The 18,676-nt window shown below is 36.7% G+C and overlaps 1 protein-coding gene across 1 annotated transcript; it reads left to right on the forward strand.

Annotated features, from left to right (window-relative positions):
• Positions 1–654: 654 nt before the first annotated feature.
• LOC132907086 (uncharacterized) lies at positions 655–14,701 on the forward strand. Its single transcript, XM_060959830.1, has 11 exons — positions 655–1,678; positions 2,002–2,487; positions 4,484–4,828; positions 5,178–5,494; positions 5,812–5,937; positions 6,029–6,193; positions 6,541–6,738; positions 7,079–7,255; positions 7,872–8,106; positions 11,567–11,964; positions 14,336–14,701. Exons 1-11 carry the CDS (start codon positions 760–762, stop codon positions 14,699–14,701), a joined length of 3,732 nt encoding a protein of 1,243 aa, XP_060815813.1. The 5' UTR covers positions 655–759.
• Positions 14,702–18,676: the final 3,975 nt, after the last annotated feature.

Genomic DNA, 18,676 nt, shown 5'->3' on the forward strand with positions numbered 1-18,676 from the left:
TACGGAAGTTTACGAGACCTTGCTGGATGCGTTTCCTCCAGAGTGCGTTTCAGTTCCGCTGATATTGTTTGCGATATTGACGCAAGTTGAAGCGAATGAGGAAAGAATTATAGTGGAAAATTCCATCGACGAGAAAGGTGATGCAAAGATAGTTCAAGAGGTAGGCTGATAAGTTTCATACCCTTTTTTTGTAATTATTTGTACGGCTCGCGTAAAATATTAAATATGCAAACTGTATTCGCGGAAGTTAACTGAACTATATTGAACCATATAATGAATTGTATAAAGAACCACAGTTAATTGAAATATATTAATTCCGAAATTAAACGATAGAAAAAATGTAATTTTCTGTAAATTCCATCGTACGAATTTCGTACCGTGGAATATTTTGTATCGCGGAATATGCAGATTACGATATAAATGATTCAATCTGAATAAAAGTTTTATAAAATTTCTAGTGAAAAGGTAACATTTTATAATTACGCGTAGCGCGACGTAGAGACGAAGACGGAAGCGGAAATGACAAGTCAGGCCCTCGTCTCGTTCGTCGAAGAAAAAGTGAAGATTCTGAATATTAAATACGACCTAGATGACGTGGAGTACAACGTTGATGGTGGACAAATCCCGGCTGACATTGAACTAATCCTTCACGGAGATAGTCTGCTGGAAGCCATTCGTCTTCTCGATGACTGTGCGATTCCAGTGATCCGAAACCTGACAGATTTGATCGACAACATTTTGCCCATTTTCCGGCATCCAATGATCGCGAGTTTTCTTCGAAAGGACGAAATTTCTGAGAAAAAATTGAACGAATACGCCCGTCACATCGATAACATTCGACGTTATTTCGACGTGGAGATAAGCGACGAAGATGTTCGACATTATTTGCACGTTTTAATGTTCGACAGAATGATATTTCGATCGTTAGAGCGTAAAACCAAAGATTCCGAAACGCTAGAAAGTATAAAAGGTATAAAGAAGAAAGAAGACTTGAACGAGACGATGCGAAACGAAGCCTTCACCCTTTTACCGAAACGTAGCAAGTCTTTGCCGAGCCTAACCTCGAAGTTGACGCCGGAACTTCATTTTCTCAGCGATGGTAACATCGATTACGGGAAAATCGTTCCAGATATCGTCGAGTGTTCGCCGCTGTTCGACCTGATAGACCCTCGTGAATTATTAGTCCCTGGTTATTTAGAAAAGAACGTGTTCAAGACAAGAGTATTGGATAGAGCTCGTCTCGAAGATTTCAGCGACGTCGAACTATTATCGGAGGCAATTTTTCTACAGTTTCTTTACGAGTGTCTCCTTGCGTTCGATCACGTCGGTTTCCGATACTTCGAACCTACCGACTCTCTGTTGCTGTGTTTCTGTAACAAGTGGAAAATCAATGGAGTAAGCACCGAAGAAAGAATGTCTAGCATTCGGACGCCGGTTCGACTTCGTGATTTCTGCAAATACGTAGTGCCCGAGGAGAAGGATTGGCTACGCCGAGAGGAGGAGCTGTACAGATTGCAGACGGCCAAGTCCATGGAAAGATTGATGAGAAAGAGCGCCGAGATATACGAGGAGACGATGCTGTTCCGTGACGAGGACTTCATTCTCCCTGGGACACTAAAAGCAAAAGATTCGGAAGCCAGCAGGGATCTTGATAGGCAAAAAAGTAGTTTAGATGTCGGTAAGAAGACCTTCTATCCTTTCCATTCAATCTCCAGATCTTCTTTAATCTGTCCATCGAGCATACACTTTGCATATTTTATATCATATACAAATATGTGTATGTACTATGTGTATCAATGACGCAATTCTCTTCTTTCGATTAAGCAAACTGTGCAATTTTAACAATTCTGATATTACCAACTGTTTAGTATTTTTTCCTTTCAAATTCGATATTTGCTTGATCAAACTATCTCGGTATCGGATATAATAGTTCAAAGATATTTATTTTCGATTATGGTCCCAGTATGAGAAATACAATGGTAATCAAATCTGTGACGCCAGTGAAACCTTCTCTCGTAGATGTATCGCCCCTTACTGCCATAGAAGAAACGACGAACGGCGCAAAAAGGAGAAAGAAGAGCCCTAAGGAAGGCAAAAAGAGGAACGACAAATCGTCCAGTCGAAGGATCAGTTCGAAGAAGTCGATCGTCGATGAAATCTCTCCATTGATTACTGGAAAAATGTCACTGTCCCCGCCTGATACCGAAAGGGAACCAGTTTATGATTTCGTAGGTTATGATCTTGAGAGACTACGCGTACAAGTGACAAATCGCAAGAAAACGTTTTACTCGGCCGATGATACTTTGGTACAAGTGGAAGTAGACGATTGGCTTTACAAGACCAAGAACTTACGAATCACGGTTACTCTGCATGGATACAGTTTGCGATTGTTTCATAGAATCGATGATCCTGAAACGAACGAGATATTCCACGTAACGAGTAGAATCGGCATTATTCTTGCTTTCCAGAAGATGCTGGCATCGTCACGTAAGAGTCAAATATTTTAGAAATTTCTCCTTCCTTTTTAAACAGATGAATTGACGATATTATTTGGGTATGTTAAAAGTATACGGAATGCGAAGTTTTATGCATTTGTGGGCGATTTAAAAGTACAAAATTACATATAATATGTAAAAATTTATAAAATATCAAATACATAGTATTAGTCACAATATTATCGTAATATTTCCCCTTCCTTTTTAAACAGATGAATTGACGATATTATTTGGGTACTTTAAAAGTACACGGAATGCGAAGATTTATGCATTTTTGGGCGATTTAAAAGTACAAAATTACACATAATATGCAAAAATTTATAAAATGTCAAATATATAGTATTAGTTGCAATATTATTGTAATATTTCCCTTTCCTTTTTAAACAGATGAATTGACGATATTATTTGGGTATTTTAAAAGTACACGGAATGTGAAGTTTTATGCATTTGTGGGCAATTTAGAAGTACAAAATTACACATAATATGTAAAAATTTATAAAATATCAAATACATAGTATTAGTCACAATATTATCGTAATATTTCCCCTTCCTTTTTAAACAGATGAATTGACGATATTATTTGGGTACTTTAAAAGTACACGGAATGTAAAGTTTTATGCATTTGTGGGCGATTTAGAAGTACAAAATTACACATAATATGCAAAAATTTATAAAATGTCAGATATATAGTATTAGTTACAATATTATTGTAATATTTCCCCTTCCTTTTTAAACAGATGAATTCACGATATTATTTGGGTATTTTAAAAGTACACGGAATGCGAAGTTTTATACATTTGTGGGCGATTTAAAAGTACAAAATTACACATAATATGCAAAAATTTATAAAATGTCAGATATATAGTATTAGTTACAATATTATTGTAATATTTCCCCTTCCTTTTTAAACAGATGAATTGACGATATTATTTGGGTATTTTAAAAGTACACGGAATGCGAAGTTTTATGCATTTGTGGGCGATTTAAAAGTACAAAATTACACATAATATGCAAAAATTTATAAAATGTCAGATACATAGTATTAGTTACAATATTATTGTAATATTTTCCCTTCCTTTTTAAATAGATGAATTGACGATATTATTTGGGTAGTTTAAAAGTACACGGAATGCAAAGTTTTATGCATTTGTGGGCGATTTAAAAGTACAAAATTACACATAATATGCAAAAATTTATAAAATGTCAAATATATAGTACTAGTTACAATATTTAGTAAATGAAACAAACTTGTCGCTAGGCTCAGGTCTTTTAATTATGTTCATAAAAATGTGAATTCGCATAAATATCCACGGTCCGATAATGAGCTTCTAGCGCATAATAGGATCAAAAGATTCAATCCTCGTACGAGACGAATGAATTGAAACGAATTAATTCGATTAATTAAAATGAAAATCTTAAAAAGTTACCAAAGAGAGACAATGTCGATCACACTGACTTGGTGAACATATTCCTTGTTAAATTTCATCCTGTGCACCGTGACGTACGTACCTTTTACGAGATAAATTAATATCGTAGGAGTAGCTGCAAAAGACACTATGGAAGTGACGTTTGAATCAAGTTTTGATTAACATGTAGCTTGTATGCTGCTACGCAACAAACTTTGCAACCATGTAAGCGTACCAGATTTCATCGTGCGCTTACATGAATTGTTCCATTTCATATTCTATAACAATTTCTAGTAGAGTTAATTTACAAAAGAATAATTCACGTGTAACTTCTATTTCCTAACTTTAAGAGGAGTTTCACCAAACGATCAAATTTTCCAAAATTAAATATTTCTTTGCTGTACTTTCCAGCTCGTTTAAAAATAAATATCGCAATTTTCACATACAATAGAAATATTATAATATCGAAAATATCCTTTTTTGCGCTTCGTAACCTGACTTAGTTGCCCCAATACTTTTGCGATATTTTTGGCGATATTTTTGTCGTCTCCCGTAATTAATTATTTGGTAAATTTGCACTAGATGCGTCAAAAAATCGTTTGCACACCTGGCGAGACACGAACGTCGAGCAAAGAATCTCGTGGCCAACGGGATTACTGATAGAACCAATCATCGGTGACGGTCCGGATAATCCATATTACATTAAACAGTCCTACATACCAAAGGGATACGCTAACCCCGAAGGTGATCGTGAAATTTGCAGAAGGTTTCTGAGAAATGGCACTGTTCTAAAATATCTGGACGATGGCAGAGTAACGGTTCTTCGTCCTAACGGAGTAATCGTCAATTGTATAACTTTCGAGGATCTTCAAGTCGAGAGAAACGAAAATTACGAAAAGCAGGTCAACGCCCCAAAAAATGGTTCAGGTATTTGCAATACTTTTTTAAAAAATCTAAGCAAAAATAAAATGTACGGTTTATAAATAGAGTAGAACGCCGATTATCCCTATACAGGATGAATCATTTGCGTACATATGTATGTACAAAGTACGCGTTTAAACTAAATATCTGACGATGTTTAAACAATGCTTGGATTTTAGGACACGTGTTCTTGCTGCTTCAAATCTCTCGGTGTAATGTCTTAATGTAACGCGTACGTACATATTTTATATATGTGTGTGAGTATAAAAAGAAAAAAAAGAATGGTGTTAATAAGATAAATCAAATATTATTGAACGTTTGAAAAAGGATGAAAGTGCGTGTAATTTAATCATAGAATACGATGCTGGAAAATCTGTAATTAGCGACATTAAAGATAGCGAATCAAAATTATTTAAACTTGAGAAGAACTTATATGAAAGTAACTTTCGTCTCCGTAGAAGTTTGAAAATATCAAAGGATGATAAATTAGATCGGACTATGTACAAACGGATCTTACAAAAACGAAGCACTGGTACAGCATCTTCGGGTCCATTAATTCAAGAGGAAGCTTTTGAATTGAATACGAAGTTAGGCAATAATAGAAGTTTTAAAGCACCTACTGGTTGGCTAAAACGATTTGAATTAAGATATGGAACACGTAAAGTCGACCTTGTAGGAGGAAAATTATCCGCTAACAGTTTCACGGCTAAAGAATTTCTCCAAGTTTTTAATAATTCTTTCGAAAGAAAAGGGTTAAGATTAAGATCGTATTTATAACTGTGACGAGACTGACAATTTTCCGCGAAACTTTTACAATTTGAAAGCGAAATGGTAGAAATCTTATCTCCCGATGTATCGTAACATCAGGGCTTCGTCCAATGGACCAATTAATTATTGAATCTTTCGAGAGATATTCCTAAAAGAATTTATTACGATGTTTGTTAATCGCTGACGACAACAACGCAAGAGTCTTACAATTTTGTAAGAAGATTCATTTAAAAAATGGCATTTACGTGTTGAACAAAGCATGGGAAAAGTTAACATGTAACATAATGACACACGTAGCTACGCTTAAACGAGCATGGAACAGATTGTGCAATGGTGCATATGCTAATGTAAGACAAATTGGAACCAATGGTAAATTGGAAAGTTTAGCACGCGATATATGGATATGGATTCAAAGATTGTAATACCGACGATATACAGAAATGGTACAACCCGAGAGTCTTACTCTTTTGTAAGAAGGTTGATTTAAAAAATGGCATTTACGTGTTGAGCAAAGCATGGGAAAAGTTAACGTGTAACATAATGACACACGTAGCTACGCTTAAACGAGCATGGAACAGATTGTGCAATGGTGCATATGCTAATGTAAGACAAATTGGAACCAATGGTAAATTGGAAAGTTTAGCACGCGATATATGGATATGGATTCAATGATTGTAATAACGACGAAATACAGAAGTGGTAGAACGCGAGAGGCTCACAATTTTGTAAGAAGATTGATTTAAAAGATGGCATTTACGTGTTGAACAAAGCATGGGAAAAGTTAACGTGTAACATAATGACACACGTAGCTACGCTTTAACGAACATGGAACAAATTGTGCAATGGTGCGTATGCTAATGTGAGACAAATTGGAACCAATGGTAAATTGGAAAGTTTAGCACGCGATATATAGATATGGATTCAAGGATTGTAATAACGACGATATACAGAAGTGGTTAAATATAGATAAAAATAATCCAGAATATAAAAGACTCACGACGATATTATTTTATCCAGTAAATGTTTATATAAAAGAAGGTATGATGGAACGTGGTATTAACCCGTGCAGTATTCTAACACACAGCGAAGCTGAAAATGCGTTGAATATCGCATTGCAACGAGCAAAACGTCGAAAAGAAATGGATACTGTACAAATGTTCGTGTCAGAGGGACTCCGCAATTTGGCGGGATTTGAAAGCGTTTAACTTACTCTTTGTATCGCATTTCTCTTACCGAGTGTGTATTCTTTCGCGTAATAAACATCCATATTTGTAAAATTTATTTTCCAAAGTTTATTTTCTAGTTGAATTATGGCACGTCCACGGTTCTTTCGGACCGATCATCCGAAAAACCTCTTACCCGGACGGATTTGTCTGCCAATTAGTTCGGATAATCGGCGTTCTACTGTAATTTACAAATTTATGCATTCTATTTTAGGATTATCGTTGACTTTTATCTGTTTTAACGTATTCTGAATATTGTTTTAAGCTTTGTGAATTGAGACGAGCCTTGAAAATGTATCCGTATTCCACTTTTAAAGGCGACAGACCGAAAGAGCCGAAGGTTCTATCTAAAATCAAGAGAAAGCCAATGACTGGTTTCAAGTCTCCGTTGCTCGAAGCGGACGAGGTAGATTCTGTGTCTGCACAGCAGAATTTAACGATGGTGAGTCAAGTACCCGTTAAATTTCGTTTTAACCCACGAACGAGTCCGATCTGATCTAATACGACAAGAATTCAACTCGAGGGAAACGTTTAACGCATTGACACTTGGTCGTTTATATTGGAATGCATAAACTAATTGCACAATCAGTGGGAAAATAAAATATATTATTTCTTCTATTATTTAATACGAAATATATGAACTTCATTTTTAAAAAGTTAATCGATTACTTTATAATCCACCAATGGACAAAGATATTTTAATCGATGATTGTACGATTAATAAACATTTCTTTCAAATATTATGAAAAATAAAGAAAAATAATATTCTTTGTCTTCCTTTTCAAATAAAATCCCTCCTAATTAAAGCTATTTCGTTGTGCTGCTAGAAAGCAAAAATTACAAACAAATGCAAGGGAACGTAATTAAACGATAACGAATAAAATATTCCTCTTTCAATCGTTTCTTTCATATTGATCAAATGTTCTTCGTTCCCCAAGCTTGAAATAAATTGCTAGACAAAAACAACAATTTCCCGTATCACATATGAAATCGTAACGCGATTGCAAGCATTCAAACGTGTCTTGGTCTTCGTTGATCGGAACATGACTTGCCTTCAGGATCGTGACGACGTTCTGTCAACGATGGACAACGCGGTCAGAGTGTCACGGTACACAGTGTTGAATGACGACGGTGGGCTGTACGAGGTGCTGGACGACTTGATCGTAAGTGAACAGCATCGATTACTCGTGAGAATAGCGTCAGACTACGAGGTCGACGAGAAATTCACGCGTCGTGCCGACGGTACCAACATGTTGCTGAATTCCAATGGAGAATTGATCGTCAGATATCCAGGTACGTTTCAACGTACCTGCCACTTTGTGGGGCGGATTCCGATTTCTGCGCGCTATTATATTTCGTTCAATGAGATCGATACAACTAAATCGAATAAAACCTTCGAGAAGTTACGTAAGCGCTTGATAATAAACGTAACAGTTAAGTCTATACCAGTCGTCATCTTTCATTCTGTAACTTTCCTCTTTTTGCTAAAAACTTATCAATTTATTCTGTCGTCGAATGTTAACGCTTCAACGACGAGACACGCTAATTGGTCTTACGTGAAATAATTACATCGCAAGTACTGCGAGTAATATAAAGATGACACGGGAAAGGTATGACGAGTCCATTTTTACTGACCTCTTTACTTTTGCGTTGCTTTCGACGTAAAACAACCGAAGAAAGGAAGAATCTGATACGTTCGAAGATACAAACTTTTTGAACAAAAGCGATCAATTCGAAATGTTTTGGGAAGCTTGGCTGAATTAAGAGAAAGTGATTAATTAAAAGATTTGACGTGGAAATGGTTGACGATGTATCGCGTTTAAAAATTCCTCTTCTATAGAATTCTATGGAATATAGAATATCGATAAAAGATAGGAAGTATGACTTATCGTGATTTTTTACCTGTGACCTACATATCGTCGCCCTAGTTCTTAACTGTTCGAACTCTATTTAAAAAAAAATGTAATCAACCGATCCACGTGTATCTGATTGGTATAAAGAATACAAATTCATGCTAATATTATGAAAATTCTACTTAGAATAAATATTCGATTGTTTTATAAATTAATTTTATTAATTAAATATTCAGTTCTAAGCACAAACAATGACATTGAACTTCATAAACTTTGAACTCGGTTCTCTCGATTTACAAACTAACGGAGATAGAACAGTTAAGAACTAGAGCAACGATATATAATTTGAATAACGTAGGTACAATAATCAAAATCTCTTTAAATTATATTCTGAAATTTTCACATTAATATCTTAAGGGGTGTCCTGAATTAGAATGTTCTAAAACAGCGTCTTTTTGCGATTTTTTTTAGAAAGGAAAGAAAGAAACGAAGTTATTAAATTTTGAGGTATGGTTTTATATATATTCAACGAATACAAAAAAATTCTTTTAAAGTGAAAAAGAAATTATAATAGATTTCTAAGCCTATTTCATGGGCTGCAGTTTCCAATCGGCGGGAAAGATCCACCTCGTAATTCTTGACCGAAACGAAACACCAAAAAACGATTAAATTATTATATATTTTTCTTCTCGACGAACTAAAAAAAAGGCAGAAAATAGCGTGAAATTACAAATTTTGGCAGGTTTAAAAAAATATATGTTTTATAAAAAGAAAAAATAAACTTTGAGGTACTACAATAATTATTTAAATAAACTTTTTTAACTTTTTTAAAAAGATACGGTTCCATCAAAATTCACAGTAAAAAACATCCTCTCGATAAAGTGTCACTTCTATACATCTCATTTTATAGTATATTTCTATCGTGTTAACAAAAGTCTAAAGTCAAAAGAATCCATGTTTGTAAAATACCTATCTAAACTTTCAGCGAGTTGAAAAATAAACTGAGAATGACACCAGAGAATCGATGAATTTCGAGCAGAAAGTAAATGGCAAACTAGCTCTCTGTAATCCAAAAACTCAGCGTTGTTAAACATTTGATTGCTCTTTTATCTTCGATGACAAACAGAATGATTTTAACAGTCCGATACCGATCCGCGTTGCTGTGTACTCTGCAATTTTGTTAAACACTCTGCCTTATGATTTAACGTTATCAAACGTCGCAGCGACAAATATTTATCTTGTGCAACGCTGGAAAATCATGCTGCGATTCACAGTTGCGTTGTACAAAGTATTTTCGTAACCTATGCGAAAGTCAAGTTCATAAACTTTCGTCCGAACTTTCCTCATCTCCGCTTGTATTTTATTTGCTCGGTTGAATGCAGTTCCTACGAACGTTTGACCAACTACTACGAGAAGTGAAGCGCGTCGATAGCACTTTAACGTAATGATTCTACTACTTTTTAATTCTTTTTTCACCAGAGGCAAAGAAAGTCGTAACGAACCTCGTTATCGATCGTTCTTTTTTAATCCGTCTAAACTCGATACACACACTTTTCAAAAGTATTAGTATGTACGTTCGAGAGCCAGGTGACTCATTTTGTTTTATTTATAAATGGCTCGTGGGAAGCCATAGAATCAAATAAAAAATTTTACCACTGGGAAACTGGTTCCAAGCGAACGTGACTCGCAGTTTTCCTGTATCGAACGTTTCTTGACTTTCATAGCTTTATGAATAGAAACGCTCGAATTTTTCAAATATATCTTTATAACGTGATCGTTACTCTTTTACACACACACACGCACATTATACTGTACTCTTTTCTCGATTTTATATTCATTTCATCAATGACTGAATTTTTTCTCAATTAATGATCGATAATATTATTAACAAATTAATATCGTATCATAGAGATTGTAATCTGATTATGAAAGTTTTTCGGCTGCGTTGTCAGTTAGGTAAAGCAAATTCTTTCGTTGAACGAGTTTCCTGAAAGTTTGCTCCGCAACAACATCGATCTTAACATAACCGTGATAGCCTCAAGTACTTTTAAATTCATTATTTCTTAAATTGGCTGCATCGATTGCTCGCGAATTCGTTATTTAGTTACTTGTAACGTATATATATTTGTTCTGAGTGGAGTGAAAAACGAAACGTGCAATGTCGAAAGGAATGTTACTTCTACGTAAATAGAATTAGAACGAACGTTTTCTTTCTTGTTCTTGACACACATAACATGTGCCTAGCAAATACGAATTTCAACTAATAAGATCACATTCTCAGCTGCTTCTAATAAAACAGAAACCGAAGTGATCAGGAAGTGTCATTAGATCCGCTGATACATTGAAGCGACTCGGAGTATTTTAAAATCGTAACACCGAATCCGAATTGAACGAGGAAGTTGTATATAGAATACGTTCAAAGTTCCACACACGTACCTGTACTCTTGTTAGAACAAATAATTACGAAATTGAGATTCTTGGAGCACCAACTCTGACAGTATATCCACGTCCTTTTATTGCTATTCGCATAATTTTTCTCAGAGAAAATGACTTATGCGATAAATCGTGCAATTTTGTCTGCTAGCTTGCAGTAATTTTTTTAACGATCCATTTTATTATCCAAACAAAAAATCTCCCTGTCTCTCTCATGATACTAACGCATTTCTTACCTTTACTACATTTTATTAAGAAAGCATTGGGAATATTTTGCCTGGTTATCAGCGCGAAGGCGAGGTATTTTTCCATTTTCAATTGACAATTTTATCGCGTACAAAACCGATAATATTACGTCGGGAAAGGAAATAACAGAAACGATTATCGCATGGTGGAACGGTTTTGAAAGTTTTATAGAAAGATTCCTATGGCGTAAAGGTCCGGTATAATTCAAAGCTCGGTTCTAGACGGTACGCGTATCACGACCGGCTACACTATAGAAAAGGAGCCAGTGATGTGTGACTGGACCGAGGAAGAAATTCTCCTATACTTCGTTCCTGATGGAATAAAGGAAGACGAGCAGCAGCACTACATCGATCGGCCGTTATCGAATCTGAAATACGTCGATGAAACTTCTTTGCCGAAAGTGAACGCGGATTACGAGGAGGAAATAAACGAGCTATTGATCAGCGACAGTTTCGTCTCCGTCCTGTTAACGTGTCGCATGGAACACAAGAACTATGCCACCGTGTTCTACGATCAGTCAGCAGTTAACTGCACTTTATCGATGCCGGACGATCTTCGAGTCAGCATATCGAGAAGAGGTCATTACGAAGTTTCGATGGCGGACGGAGTTAATCTAAAGGTAATCAAAACCTGCTAGATGAGATTCGTTAGAAAACGGATATCTACCACCCGTGTGACTCTAATAGCACTTCCGGTACTCCTGGCCTTTGCGAGAAATTGCGATTAAAATCGTATTTTAGAGTCGATAAAAGGTTCTTTAGAATGCCGAGTCTCGTGTAGCTTTTTCTGATCCAACCTTTCATGGATATATTCGGTAAGGAAAGTTTCACGATTTTACAATTCTACAATTCTACTATCTGGTAATTCTATAATTTCGTATTCACTGTACAAGTATCAGGTGAATAGGCCGTGATAGTTGTAGTTGCTGATGCTGCTAGTGTGTCGGGTGAGACAGGTTCTGCTGCGGGTCGCCGGTGTCGTTGCTGGGGTACTGCTCTATTTTCTTCTCGTTTCTTGGGTCGTGGAAGAAAAATCGGACTCCGGTCGCCGGGATTTGAACTCGGGTTCCGAATGTTCGTAATCTAAGGCGCTAACCACTGCTTTTTTTCATAACGTTTATTGACCCAGAATGATTATTACATATGTTTGGAATTCGCAATAAACAATGAATTTTGGTTGTGGGGTGGATTAGACAAAAGTACCGATTCGTGACGGTACGACATAGCCATACAATATTATGTGTGTCGAGTACATTTTTTTTTTTTTTTATTTTGTTGGCATTATAATTTATAATTTGGATTTAAGTCGCCGTAGAGAGGTGATATTATTTTTTCTTCCTATCTCTGTCCTGAAAACCTGGTCGCAAAAACAGAGCAGTTTGCGCTAACCACTGCGCTACCGTCTTCCTACGCTAGTTAGTGTCGAGTGGTGATATTTTGCTGTCGAGTGCCGCCACAAGTATTTTCATTTTCATAATTTTTTAATTTAAACGAAAGTGTCTATACTTTAATCTCTTTAACTAGCGATAGAAAATTTACTCGCTTGCAGACACTTTTAGGAAGATAATTAGAAAGATAGAATCTAGGCAGGAAATTATTTCAGCGATTATATTTTCTACGTTTAATATGTTTCTCTACGTTGTATGTTAATACGTTGCTATAAATCATTATTCTTGTGTATTTTGACACCTTCGAATTTCAGATGAATGTGCTAAAATCCACACGCTACTAATTATATCTTTTTTACAAGAGAATACATTTTTACTAGATCAACGAAGACGATCTATCGTTCAAAGGCAATACGTGCACCAATTGCGGCAACCAATCTACTTCCACGTACAATTTCTTCCCTTGCGAGTCATCAGCCGTCATATTCACCACCACTGACGTCTTTGGCAACGTATTCGAAGTAACAAGCGATGGCAAAACGCGTTACAAACCGAACGCCGAAACGCTAAAACGTCGGAAAGCAGACGCCAACACCGACGACTCAAAGGAAAAAGAATATTACGACGAGAAGTTCGAAGAAGACCTTGAACCTTCTTGCAGTCACGAAATGCTGTGTTTCAAGAGCAACAGAATTAATTGTAGAATATTTGCCATAAATCGAGATCTCACGGCTTACGAGTACGTTCACAGATTTACCAGGAATCAAACGGAGCTGACGGCAATCTTCGATAAGGAAACGAGCCTCGTTTTATATCCAAGCCCCGATCGACCGACACTTCATCGTCTCATCGCGTGTGAACCTGTGGGAACTGAATCTCGACTGAAAAACGCACTATCGTTCCCGGTTAGATTGATTAATTTTCATACTTTTATTCGTAGAAGAAATAAAAGAAATTGTATAATAGCGAGATAATTGCGTAGAGTCTGTACTTCGCTTAATTCGAGGAACGAGATAAAACACGAAAGGAATTCGTAGAATATAACAAGATCTTTGAATCGCTACGTTCTTTAGTTCTCGCCTCATCGAGGCGATTTTAATTTATCGCAGAGGAAATAATTAAGGATCGTTTGGGTGCTTTTACCGTTTGTTTTCATCTACCAAAAGCAGAATTTTCTTTTGTATTCCGTGCTTTGAATTATATTAGTTTCGGCATTCGATTAAATCGTATCGAGTAGTCTTTACCGTTTAGTTTAAATGTTTGTAGGAGGAAAGGTTAATTTTCCATCCTGTTATGAGTAACTGTATAACAGATAACAGAAAACGGTAAAGAACTTTCAAGTGTCTTTAACAAGCTTTACCGAGACAAGTAAAAGTTTACAGGTGTTTTACTTAAAAACTTTTATTTTCTTAAAAATGTTTCCAAAAGAGTAACGACAGAATCTTGCAACTTTGTTGAACAAGCAATTGAAAGCTTCAGAATTGAAATCACGAAAAAGAAACACACGCAACCACAATTTTTATATTCGCTTTGATCGTGAAATTGTGTAAATCTATTTTCTAAAGGAAATAGCTTGTTCGTATTTTTATTTCACCGCCACCAGGATTATCAGGTGAAGCCAACGAATTTCGATAGGAGGGACATATTGCGCAGTACTTATTCGATTCCGTACGATTGGCTATTCCCATTTGGAAGGAACGCTAATGGTATTTGGAAAAATACCCATGACCTGCCATTAATGGGCGACGTCGAAGCTTTGCCCGAATTATTGAGTATTCGTATTCTGCGTGGATTCAAGGAACCAGGTGGAAATGCAGTGATCGATCTCCAAAGAGCACTCGGGCGCTATTGGATGTCCGTTAGTGAATTAATGTCCTTTTTATCAACCTATTGCCAGATGTTCCAATTAAATTTACCCGATCGACCAGTCAGCCGCATTCCACCACCAAAATGCTCGGCTTTCGAGTAAATTTAATTCATCCAAATTTCACAAAATTAATTGTTAATGTAAATAGAGATAAATAGACTGAATTATTTGTCCCGAGCAAGCTTCTGAAATATACTTCTAATCTTCTTTCTTCCTGTGATCTTTGTGTACGTACTGATAGAACAATGAAATCAATTATAACAGTGGATGCGATAATCATTGAGCAAACGATACGAATGATAATTTTAAGGAAGCTTGAAAACTTAAATTTAGAATTTATCAAAATCACTATACTATATGTTATATGCGTATTCCGTAAACGCGTAATACAATGTAGTATATTAAATCTAGAAATCATTTATCTCTCTCTAACTGTAATTTTTAAAAATCGTATACCCAGTTGGTTCGTGACATTTTCCAATCACGTTTCTCGATGGATCGAGAGAAGAAACTCGTGCAAGAAAAGTTCAACACAGTGTACGATTATTTGGAGGACAGCCTGCACGTTCTATCGTTGGGTAAGAAAAAAACGATCGACGTGGAAACGTACAAGATCGGTCTGCAAAGGCAATGGAGGATAGAAAAGGCAGAGACCCGACGAAAATCGATGATATTCGACGAATTACTCGGACACAAGGCTCTGGAGAAGGAAGAACTCGAATGGTACAAACGTTGCATGAAGGAAAAATTCATTCTACCATATTTCCAGAATATTACTGGCACGTGTTTCCTTTGGGTGATAAATTGTATAGATAACGCGTTAAATATATCGGTTGGCGGGTCTTTCGACGAAATCAGCGAATGTTAAAAACGCCAGAGTGCGACAAAATTTAGATTAATTCCTTGATCGACGCTGCTTCTAACGGAATTTTCCTCGCGATTAAATAAATTTAGTCGAAAGACCGTCGAGTCGAGATTACCCTTACAAAAGTTCGGTAACCGGGCTAAAATTGCGCGGAACTGCGACATAAACAACTTCTGCGGGAAATCAACCGAATACGATCGTCCCGAATACGAAAAAAGTAACAGCAACGAGTTGAAAAAAGAGGAAATGTTCGTTTGTGCTGGCTAAATAGAAAAGAACAGATGCTTCTGAGCTGATTATAGAATAATACGCAATTTCCATTAAATTATTTAATTTTTCTAATCTTCGTATTTAACGGTTGCAATTATAAATATTGAATTAAAAGACTGTTCTTCTATAAAAGAGTTATTACGGTTTTCACCTCTGACGTTCGTACGTATAAAAAAAAATTAATGTAAATGACATTTATGCAATGGAATTAAAGAACGTTTCAGTTTGCCTCTGCTTTTAACGTACGAGAACCTGCCACAACCAACCGAGGAAACGAGTTCTTGATTTTCACGAAGCTTCCTCATTCGTAATCGAAACGCGAGTAGCGGAAACAGAAGGAGCAGCGAAGAAACTTGGTTTTCAAGTTTCCAAGTGTCCGACGCACGTATCAGAGCAACACGCAAGAATTTTCGATCAGCTGCTCCTATTTATCCGTGGCTCGTTCCATTAAAGCTAATGGCACTTCCAGAAACGAGCAGCTTGCCACGCATTAAAATGAATCACCGTGCACCGGTGATATTCGCCAAAACTCATATCACGTGATTTTCGTATCGAGCTATGCTAATTGGCCCTCGTCGCGTTACAATATCATCGAACGTTCGTGTTTACTGTTCGATACGCAAAGCGAGCGGTATCGCACGAGGAAATGGCCGATAGCGATCGAACACGTGTTTAATCCAACCGGCTGAAAAGACGGAGGATGGAGCTGAAATCGTCGATAAATCGGTTTGGGTCGGGGGGAGGGACGTTCTCGTCTCGTATGCACGTTTTTAGCAGCTGGTGATTTTGGAACGCGTGGCGGGAATACCGGAGGGTGGAGAGTGAGGAAGGGTGGCCTGGCGTCGTAAAGGAGTAACAGCCGTCACAGTACCATATGCCTGGGACATTACTCGCGAAAGTAGAGAAGACTCGTAAAAGTACGGCACACGTTTTTATACTTTCTTCCGTTTTCTTTCCGGTTCTGTTACCATTTTGCCTTTTCCCCTTCGTTCTTGCATCGAAACGAATCGACGAAAGAGAAATCTGATTGCGAGAAACGAAAGTCTACCTACAGGGTTTCGTATTTCTTCTTTTTTTTTTTTTTTTTTTTGATATGTTGATCAAGTTCGTTGGTTTTTGTGTAATTTCAACCTCTTGCGCTCGTTTCACAACGAAATATTAAACGTCTCGTGAAGTAGATAACGCGCTGCCGGAGTCTAACCAGCATGGCGTGTAATTCCAACCAGTAAAACGGTAACAGCTTTGTTTTTATCGTATGCTTGCAGATTGCCAGAAGATCCGTGGGCAGTCGGAAGGGGGGAATGAAAATAGACATGGTTTGCATGGAAATCGTCAAGAGAATGGAACAAAGAAAGTTGGAGGATTTTTTAAGCGAGGAACATTTTTAATTCGATAAGTATCCGCGTAAAATATGTACTTTTTAATTTCTTAAAGAAATCTTCGCTGCAACAGAACCATTTGCGTCTTGCTAATTACCGTCAGGTTAACGTCAAAATCAGACAGAAATTGAGTTACTTCAAAATCATTATAGTTCGATCCTAAATAATTTCCTAAATCCCTCTTCCCTATCAAAAATTGCGCATTTGATTCGTGTTCTTGTGAAGAAGATATTGATCAGTATCGATAAATGCCTGACAGCTTCGATCGTCGATTATTTTATCCACATTGAAATTAATGTAACACGATTTCGTTCGCAAAAGACGCGCTCATCTCGAAAATCTTGCACATTTGCAAAATTCTAACGTCGCTAAAAGTTAACGCGACATTCGATATTCAGTATCGTTTAAACGATTCGATGAAGATTCGTTTGTACGAAAATGAAAATTTGGAATGATATTTCGTTTCAGCAAAGAAGGGAAAGCGCTCTTTTCATATTTGACGGATACCCGTTCGATATTTGTAATCGTATTTCTTCAGAGAATAATACTTTCTCGAATACGTCTGGTGAATTGGTCCTTTCATCTGGCAGGTGAAATCACACGAAATCGTTCGGGGACGCGGGTCGACTCCGTATTTCCGGTTGTCCCTTGGCCTCTTGAAGGATTTTGCTCACGTATTTTTAACCTATATCATTTTCCCGTCCAAAACGTCATATGACCTAGCACGTGGAAGAAAAAATTCCACCTCATCTCGCATTATACGTATTCCCTCATTGCAGTCGGTCTCACTGGGATCCAACCAGCACAATTTTTTACTCTTAACCTTTATTATCAACCTCTTCCTTTCTTCTCTTACATACCTGCGATAACTTCACATTACGACATGGAATATTTTATGAGAGGCGATAAAACATTCGCGATAGTTACATAAACAAGAAATAAATTAGAAATAAAATCCGTAAAAACTATGTAACGACAGACGTAAATTTTCTACCGAAACGTGAGAAACAAAATATATACAAAACATACGTAAGATCCGAACATCGCGGTATAAAAAACACCAAACGTAATTGACTAACATGAATGAATGTACTCGCTTCATTGCCCAATGAGACTGTCAATTATTGGAATTTTTTTTATCAAATCTCTTATACGCAAAACTAACGATTGATAACACGATCGATCGTTGCACTCTCGAGTATTTGATAGAATTTGTTTAGTCCAAGTATTCCTATAAATGTTAAAAAATTATGCCAACTGTCTTATGATCTCGGACCTGTTGAATTTTAGAAAAAAACGTGAAATAATAAATATAACAAAGAGGATGGTTGAAACGTAATGACAACTCCAGTTGCCAACAAAGAAATACGGTACGTTTTAGTATATTCATCGAGCGTCAACGGATAATCCTCTAAGGATAGAATACTTGCCACGAACGTGAAATCAGCGTCATGGAACCACAAAAGCGTAAGGGCTGAGCACTCCAACCATGAGAATAAGGGGAGCGATCTTGGTAACCTCACAGTCGCCGTATAACGAATTCCACGTCCATGGTTTCATAGT

The sequence above is a fragment of the Bombus pascuorum genome, chromosome 5 (assembly GCF_905332965.1).
Source record: "Bombus pascuorum chromosome 5, iyBomPasc1.1, whole genome shotgun sequence".
Classification (NCBI taxonomy): domain Eukaryota; kingdom Metazoa; phylum Arthropoda; class Insecta; order Hymenoptera; family Apidae; genus Bombus; species Bombus pascuorum.